General features: G+C 37.5%; 1 protein-coding gene across 1 annotated transcript; it reads left to right on the top strand.

Moving 5' to 3' along the window:
- The first annotated feature begins 26 nt into the window (after positions 1-26).
- Positions 27-9,082, top strand: LOC112571728 (alpha-L-fucosidase-like). Its single transcript, XM_025250972.1, has 8 exons — positions 27-552; positions 2,082-2,188; positions 3,864-3,994; positions 5,778-5,911; positions 6,228-6,325; positions 6,711-6,843; positions 6,935-7,105; positions 7,548-9,082. The coding sequence occupies exons 1-8, from the start codon at positions 203-205 to the stop codon at positions 7,801-7,803; spliced, it is 1,380 nt and encodes a 459-aa protein (XP_025106757.1). The 5' UTR covers positions 27-202; the 3' UTR covers positions 7,804-9,082.
- Positions 9,083-9,633: the final 551 nt, after the last annotated feature.

Raw genomic sequence — 9,633 nt, 5'->3', positions numbered from 1 at the left:
CTTTTAGCAGTAATAGTTCGCAGTGAAGTGGACGCGGTTGCCGTTGTCAGCTGTCATGTGATTCGGCAAGTGTCATAAAGTAAGCGGAAGCAAATCTGCTGACTTGCCTGGGGTAGGTTAGTCGGGTATAACAAGATCGAAGCGCGTGACCAAGGCGAGTCATACACTTTCACGGCTGCAGAAAGCAACATTGTCTGCAACCATGGTGGTGAAGTATGTTACATGGCTTTTTGCTTTGACCATTCCGCTTTGCTGTGCGCAAGGGGGACCCTATCTGCCTAACTGGAAATCCATAGATTCGAGACCTCTGCCCAACTGGTACGATGAGGCCAAACTAGGTATTTTTATTCACTGGGGAGTTTTTTCGGTCCCTAGTTTTTCGTCAGAATGGTTTTGGTGGAATTGGAAAGGTGCATCAACCCCTGCAGTTGATGCTTTTATGCAAGAAAATTACAAACCAGATTTCACGTACGCTGACTTCGGACAGGACTTCACTGCTGAGTTTTTTCAGCCTGACCAGTGGGCAGAAACTTTTGCAGCGTCCGGTGCAAAGTAAGTCGATCACAACAGTATAAAGAAGTTACTGGTCTCTACATTTGAGTTAGCTAGAAAAACATTAACTAATGAGAATGACATCGGTTAGTGCAGTCCACGGGTGCCGTTTATAGCATTTGATTAGTACTTGTTTTTAGTTCTGTGTGTATAAAACTTAAAATTTATAGGCAATACATATCATAGTAAGACTTCAAGTAAGAGGTCATCTTGTCACTTTGTAAATACTATGATTTTTCGCATTTACATTGGTGAAATGGATGTATTGTTTCCAGTTATTTTCATGCACTTTTTTGGTTATTATATCTTTCATACAAAAGATTTGACACAATTGTAGCTATCATGGCGTACCTGATTGGTGAAGTGGATGTATTGTTTCCAGTTTTCATTTACTTTGCTTTGTTATCATATCTTTCATACAAAAGACTTAACACAATTGTAACTATCATGGCTTACCTGATTAAGTATACCAGTCTTAATAGTTTTTATTTTATCTTTGATAAAAGTAAGGTACATGACATTCTTTATTGCTTTATCACTGAGAGCAGCAAAGGTCATAGTTAACAAGTGAAGGATAAATGGTTGCCCAGGTAAGGATACAGTGATCTCAGGGATGAGTGTCCTGTCTCCTTGTCTCCTGTCTTGTAAAGCTGTCCAGACATCACAGATGTAGCTTTACCTCTAGGGCTATAGTTATAAAGCAGTGGTAAAGATGCCTTATTGTAGAGTAAAAGCAATGTTTGCTTGGTCTATGCACCACTTTACAATTTCTCCACTTTGCCCTGGGGCAACATTTCACATTGCTTTGTAATTTTAAGGCCTCTTGATCACCAAAGAAAGGGAACTGTATTTCTTTAAAGATGCAGACAAATATTTTTATCTTGAAGGAACCTACAATTATTGATTTACTTCTGTGGAAAAAAAACCAATGACATTTTTGTATTTTGTTAAATGTGAGCTATTTCCTTGATTTATAAAATCGTATGAATTCCTGAAATTCAGAAAGTTTTTGAATAAATCTAATGATTTACCTTTTTTGCCACATAGTGCACATATAACATTTCTGATCATCTTCATTCTCTTTCACCATGATTATTAAATCAAACCCCTATATTCACGAAAGATGAAGTAGATGAATAAACAACTAACTTACAAAACTTTAATGATGTTGGAGAAATTTGTGAGAATGGTTTCATTAATGCTCATATGCTGATGAGTTAACACAAAGCTGTTTTAAATAAAGCTTCAGCAGATTAAAAAAATTAAGTGATCCCCACAAAGATGGAAGGGGAAGAGAGAAATCCAGTTTGTCTGTAGCTTAATTTCAAACCAGCCATCACCCTATGATTCTTTTACAAATGTTTCTCATATGTGTTGGAGTAACTTGTATCAGTCTGGTCAAATATAAAATCTCAAAGCATAACTCTGTGCATTTGCAAAGGTGAAAGAATATTTGCATTCAAATGATTAGAGCAATTATTACACATTTTATTAGTTTCATGCTATTTTCAAAGTTTATATTGTGACAGGTACATAGTCTTTGTAAGCAAGCACCATGAAGGCTTTACTAACTGGCCTTCCAAGTACTCCTTCAACTGGAACTCAATGGATGTAGGGCCAAATAGAGATATTGTCGGTGAGTTGTTAATGTTTTTAATGTCAACAAATGAACTATAAATCAGATTTTTTAATCAGAAATCTACTCTGATTAAAGCTATGAACTGCTTATTTGTAAATGTTGTCCCATGTCATATTTGTAAATGGGAAACTTTGCTCGTCGTTGTCCAAGGATATTTTTAGCTGGCTTTGGGGATGGTGTAGACGACGACGGGTCTTTCTTGCTCGGAGAAGATGTCATTCCTGCTTTACGTCACGCCGACGGCCCATGACATCATTCCTGCTTTACGTCACGCGTCGTCTGCTGAAAGCTGTGTGGAGAAAAATGACAGATGTTGATACTTCCTGTAGCACTTTTGGGGCCGTTCATTGCTCATTCACCCTGTCATCCCTGGACGGGCGTTTTTGGTGTGAAACTAAATAGCACTGGTTATTGGTTCCAGCCCCTACCCGTATTGCTACGAGCCCTAGAATTTAGCGTGCCTTCACGAGTTGTCTCCAAGCAGCAGGCGGCACCGGGGTTTCTTGGGATTCTGTTTCGTATATCGGATTTTCTGGGTTAGTGTTTAGAGGGTGGCTCCTAAATACTTGAAACTGCTTACCTCTTCGAGTTGTACCCCGTTCATGTAGAACTCTGCTTTCCCGTTGCCATTGATCTTAACTTTACTTTTTTCAGTGCTGGTCTCCATTCTATGTCTTCGAACTGTCTGTCAGTCTGTTAGCGAGGTCTTGCGGTTCTTTGTTAGTGCCTTCTCATAGATCGATGTCGTCTGCAAAGCGTAGGTTGCATGTCGGCAGATGGAGAGTTTCGCGCATGATGCTGTCCAAGATATTAAACATCACCTATATTGTCTAATATATACATCCCTGACGTACGCCTACTATAGTGCGAAAGTGAGCCCATAGTTGGTTGTCCAGCAGTACTGCGCTCTTTGAACTATTTTATAGCGCTTCGATGACTTGAACGAGAACGAAAAGTTGAATTTTCGCATCACATGCCATAACCCCTCGCACCAAACTCTGTCGGATGCCTTAAAGTCGATGACGTTGTGGTAGAGGTCCCACTGATCCTGAAAATGCTTCTTTGTAAGAATGCGACAGTTGAAGGTCTGCTCGTCTTTGTTTCTACGAGATCTGAAGCCAGTTCTCTATGTCCTAGCATTGGCTCTCGATCCTGTTCTACGTAGCTGCCTTCATCCCTTGCTTGATGGCACAGTTCACTTCTTTGTATTTGGAAGCCACTTTGGGTTTGCTTTTCTTCTCTTCAAGGCTGTCTTTTGGTCACATAGATCTAGGAGGTCATTCCTGAGTCAATGCTGTGTCCTATTCCTTTGTTGCCCTAGAACCTTCTGGGCTGTTGACAGTAGCACTTCTTTGATGTTTCTAGTGACGGTTTCTACATGACAGTCCACCAGATTCAGTGCTGCGAATTTTCCTCTAACTGTGGCCGTGAAAACTTCTGCAACATTTGTGTCTTGAAGCTTCTCCAAATCAAAATCTCAGCACCAGGACACAGCTGATACTGTTAACGATCAATAAACAAACTGTCACCTTTATACTGCCATCACCAGCAACACTTTAATGATTGTAATAGTCACATTTATCATTACCAGAAGTATCTTAAATATCTCATAATCATTGTATTTTCAGCATTGGGTTTTATAAATGAGTAAATAATTTTATTAAATTTTCAGGAGAGTTGGCAAAATCAATCAAGACTAAAACCTCCATCAGATTTGGACTTTATCACTCTCTTTTTGAGTGGTTTCACCCGCTATATCTCAAGGACAAAGCAAACAACTTCACAACTCAGGATTTTGTTTTTGTAAGTGGAATTTTCTCAAACATAGCATCCAAAGGTTTATGAAGTATTAAGATTTTTGTTAAGAGTGTATATAGAAGAGGCGACCATAAGAACATTTGTGTCATATATGTGAGCATTGTGAATTAGTTAAGAAAGTCTCCACTCATGTATATTTTTCCAAAAATTCCAAAAGACATGAAGATTTTCTTTTTTGTTTAACTTGGCCCATTTATGCTAACTTATTCTGTCTGCTGTTTGGGAGACTTATCAATCTTTGATTTGTGCTTGACTTTGGAAACAGTGAATCACTTCTGTCATTAGACATCACATCTTTATCCCTCTGCCTTTATTTTAATCTACCTTTCTTTATGTGCTCCGGCTGGTGTGCACAAGCGAACTTAAACATGAACTTAAGCTTAAGTTGGCTGACTCAACTTTAAGTACAGTAACTCGGTGTGCACAAGACAACTCAAGTCCGCTAAGTACAAAATTTCTTACTCAACTTGAAGACTGCCCTCCCCCAGGTATAAACCCTTACTTAGCTGAGTCGGGCGACTTAAGTTAGCACATTTCTGATTTCTTCGTGTGAAGAGTGACAGAAGATGGCAGCGAGACGACTGTAGGTTGCCTTAGAATGATGATAAGGAGGAGGGAACGTGTGTTTCCTGACAGACACAATCCTTTTGACCTGTATGATCCGTGATATAGCCCTAGTTGCAAACTACCGCACACATCAATTTACATAAATAGATCAACAAACATATCTCTGACAAACATATACACATAAATTAACAAACATTTTAAGAATACATACATCTGCCCAGAGAAGCCACACAAATAAAGCAATCATCAAAGAATGCACCTTGGAGTCCATGTGTCATAGGATGACAGCACAATATTAATGTATATCAAGACATATGTAGTTTTTGATAATCAAGATCATATATATGTATATAATCAGTATTTAGTTTAGCTAACAAGTTGTTCATAGGATAGCCAGTGTTTAGCAAACTGCTGCTTGATAGCATGCAGCTCAAGATCCTTGATCTCAATTTTCGCCATAAAAATATTCTCCTGTCATAATTTACATTTGATTCTAATAACAGTCTTATTTTAATCACTACAATCTGGCTGATGAATTAATACCTCAAATGACTTTATACTCCACTTCTGCTCAAGGCTGTCACCTGATAATGGCATTGCAATCCTTTTTGGAGAATCTCTGAGGTGCATGGATTTATTTTTTAACTTTATGTGACTTTAAAACTTGTGAACTTGAAATGATCTAGCACAGATAACTGTTGCCTTCTCTTCCATATGCCTCCAAAGTCATCCAGAATATTTCTGCTGCTATGTTTCTGTACCATTTCTCTTCACAGTGTGCATGTTCTGTCAGAAGAAAAGTTTGCTAATGCACTGTTCTCTTTCTGTTGGCTCTGTCATGTTTTGCCATGGCATGGTTTGATCATAATCAGCAACATTTTGTTGGTGGGTGAAATATATTTGCCCTAAGAAGATTGAATTATGCTTGTACGAATTTCTAACTCAGCTTATACAATAGATTATAATAACATGATACATTTTACCTGCCTGAAGAGGAAGACTGTTAGAGAAAGGGGCAAAAGAAAAACAATAAAATCAAGGGAGAATAAAGTACGAAGGAGTTGCAACACACACTTATTTCTGCATTGACAGAATGCATTGTCGCAATGAGCTATCAACTATGTAAATATTGTTAAACTGTAAGCTATTTGTTTATACTAAGATGGGTATGGGTCTAGTAATTGGTTTCTTGTTGCCATAGAGCAAGACTTTACCAGAGTTGTTTGAACTGGTCAACACTTACAACCCAGAAGTAGTTTGGTCCGATGGTGACTGGGAAGCCCCAGATGTTTACTGGAATTCTACAGAGTTTCTTGCTTGGCTATACAATGAAAGGTTTCATACTTTTTTCTGTCCATCTCACCTTTCATTTGTTTGGGTCATTTTTTAATATCGTGTTCATTGTGAAAATTTTAGCTGTAAATACTAAAGTGTATAGTACATAAATGTATTATTAAGAACAGCATGAGTATAATAAATCCTGTGCAATGAAATCAAATACCAGTTTAAAGATTTTTTTTTATATTTTCTGATCTATGAAAAAAGAAATTTTTCCCAAAGCTGGGAAACAGATCCATATCTTTGAGTCTCTTTATTTTTACTAGGCCACCTTAGAAATGATTTAACCTCAGTCTGTTAACCTGTTTGACAGTCCTGTGAAAGACACCGTTGTGACTAATGACCGCTGGGGCAGCGGAGTCTCTTGTCATCATGGTGGCTTTCTTACCTGTACTGACCGCTACAATCCAGGTAATTATAAATTTTTGCTGTTTTAGAACACCGCTAATGACTGAGGATTAATTACCATTGTTTTGCAGAAAGACTATATACCCCTCTCTTTTTTAAAAAGGAAAAATATTAAGTACTTCCTTCAGGTTTTTAGGTCAGTAAGCAAGGAAATGATTTTTGAGTTTAAGCCTAGGCATCTACTGGGTGCTTTCAGTTTTTTAGTTAAACATATATTTTGTAATTTTTTTTCAATGGAGGTTTTTCATTCAGTTTCATTGTTGCACATACCTGACTATCTAGGTCGGATATTCCCTTATTTTTTGGCAGTTTTGTAAATAAACTCTTTTGAGACTCAATCATGAAAGCTATTAAATAACAACATGATTTCTTTGTTTGCAAATTACAGGTGTCAAGCAAAACCGCAAGTTTGAGAATGCCATGACTATTGATAGGTACTCATGGGGTTATCGACGCAATGCCCGGCTGTCAGATTATTTAACCATGGAAGAACTCCTGCAAACATTTATCATCACTGTCAGGTATTTTTCTCTTAAAACAGTATTTTTAAAGTTATTCGTTTGACTTTGTACTATCATAGATCACTTATCTTGTTTCTTGTCCCATCAACAGCTGTGGAGGAAACATGCTAATGAATGTGGGCCCTACAAGCTTTGGTACCATCGCACCTATCTATGAGGAGAGACTCCGAAATGTGGGTTCCTGGCTGACTGTCAACGGTGAAGGAATCTATGCCAGTCATCCTTGGACATATCAGAACGATACAGTTAACAAAGATGTCTGGTGAGTACCCCAAATTGTGTTTGAAGATTCTTGTGATTAATCTTGGGAAGTGGATTCCTGAGTGATTAGAACTCTGGTGTCTGAGACTGGAGGCACATGCTAACTAGTTCAATACCCATGGGTTGCAGCATGCTTTCCTCAATGACCCCAGCTATTGAATCAATGCTTGACCCTGAGGAAGGCTTCACAAAAAAAAACTGGCCCAGGATGGCAGATCTTTAGCTCTTCGGTGACCAAGACTACCTTTACCCTTTTAAGATAAATTTTAAAAAATCTCTTGTCACATTCATTATGTTTAATTCTTCTCCCCTCTACACATTATTCTCCTAAGCAATTCCATATAACATAAGTGAACAAGTGAAGATTTTGTTGTAAAAAAAGGTAGTGAAATAAACTCTTGGAAGAATTAAAGAAGACTTGCATGATGGTTTCTTTTCAACAGGTATACAATGAAGAAAGGTGTCCTCGGAAGTGATGTCTATGCCTTTGTCCTGAAGTTTCCGGGAAATGGCATTCTCACTTTGGGAGCACCAAGCCCTTCTAGCAACACCGTGGTCACTTTGTTGGGTTATTCTGGAACATTTAGCTACAAGGCAACTGGCAAGCAAGGCATGACCATCTCTGTGCCAGCAATCAGCATTGTGGACCTTCCATGTCAGTGGGCATGGACCTTCAAGCTGACCAATGTTGATAATTAGCACTTCAATGATGTGCTGTTGCCCTTGGTATAAACGTTTTGGCATCACCAGAATAATAATTCAAATTGATTTGCATACACATTCCATGCATTTTCGTAGTTGGATGCCACAGCTGAGTGCTGCACCTTTCAATAGGTTATGAATACAAACGTATCATCTTGTGGATTTTGTAAGGCGGATATACCTGAAATAGATTTATTAATGCCCTTCTTATTAAATATGTATTTTGAGGGCAGTTTCCTTTTCTTCCTTGTGTTTGGTGCTGTTTATTTGTTGTGCCATATTTCATTCCATTTACTGAGGGTAACATCCTAAAGTACTTAAAAAAATGTTTGTTGTAAGCCAACCAATCAATTGTGTGCAATTTATCTTATTGCCATATAGCTGGTTTTTGTGCATAATTATATTTGCCAAGACAGGTGATAGCTTTCAACGCTTGCGTCAGAGTGGAAAATTTCATGCTGCTTGTGTGGTTTTGTAATGAGAATTTGTGTTTAGCTTTCTTATAGGCTAAATGAGTGCAATTTTTCTTTTTAATTTGTTGGGTTTAGTTGGTTGCTTCCTTATTGGGCAGTTTCATTATCATACATTAGAAAATCTTAAATTGGCTGCAGCCTAAACAAGAGTTTAGATTTAGATTATCTGTGCATTATATTTTCTTACAAAAATAAAAACTCTGTTCTTATTTTTTAAAAGATAACAGCTATAAAGTTGCCAGCAACCTGTTTAATTTCATTTTTGACTCGAGTTAACATCTGAAAAAACTAATTGTCATTTGCACATAAATTTGTATCAAAACACTTTTTCCTGTTGATCCAAACATTTTATATTTTAGATAAACACATATACAGTGCATTGCCCTTGATCCAGGAAGTATATCTTTTATACCAGTTTATCATCAGCTTACATTTTGAACTGTGTTAATTTTTATTTTTAAATGTGTCAGAGCATGTTATTTTTATGACAAATGAAAAATTGTAAATGTAATGTGCCATTAACCTATCACAGGCTTTAGCTATGGACCAGAAGTCTACATTGTGTTGAGGTGGCAGGAATTAGTCATGGAGGTCAGCAAGATCATAACTTGTAGATCCCTGTCTATTGGCCTATGTCTTCTGTTCCAATTTATGGCATTGAGACACAAAGAAACTATATGCTACCTCACACAAAGCTTATAGCTGTCTTATGCTCATTTCCAGCTTTTACCAAGAGGGCTAATCCTGTCACGTGCTCTAACATTTTCAAATTGATTTATATAATAAAAACGTTTCCAAAAGTTGATTTTTGTTTCTGCATATTTGTCTTTTTGAAAATGTAGCTACAGTATATATATATCCTTTGCAAATCATCCGCTGACAGTTATAATTGTGCTTCAGCCTGCACTTTGACTCCTGTGTAGGTCTTTTCATCTGTTCATGGTTTTCCACCAAATAGTACGTATAGTTGCATCCGTTTACAACAACATTCACATTCAAGCAAACGAAAAGAGGAACTAGTATTTCCTGAACTCATGGAAGATGTTATGTACTTAACGTCAATGGTGAAACAATATTTAAGTGTATCTGAGAAGAAGTCGGTGAAATCTTATTCAGAAGAAAAATCAAACGTGTGAATATAGTTAATATCTTTACTTATTACCGGAGCAATTTTTCACTTCGGACTAGTGAACATGGAATGTGGTCGGATGTGTCACTGCTACCTGCTTTAGTTCTAAAGGCCGACTGGTTGGAACGGGCATATTGGCCTACAAAAAAAAACAGTTGTCATGAGTTTCGTAACAAACACAACTATAAAACTAGATTTTATGATTGTGCCCCGCGAAGTTTTACA

The sequence above is a fragment of the Pomacea canaliculata genome, linkage group LG9, assembly GCF_003073045.1.
Source record: "Pomacea canaliculata isolate SZHN2017 linkage group LG9, ASM307304v1, whole genome shotgun sequence".
Classification (NCBI taxonomy): domain Eukaryota; kingdom Metazoa; phylum Mollusca; class Gastropoda; order Architaenioglossa; family Ampullariidae; genus Pomacea; species Pomacea canaliculata.
Note: the sequence above shows the minus strand (reverse complement) of the source record. Positions and strands in the feature narration are given on the sequence as shown.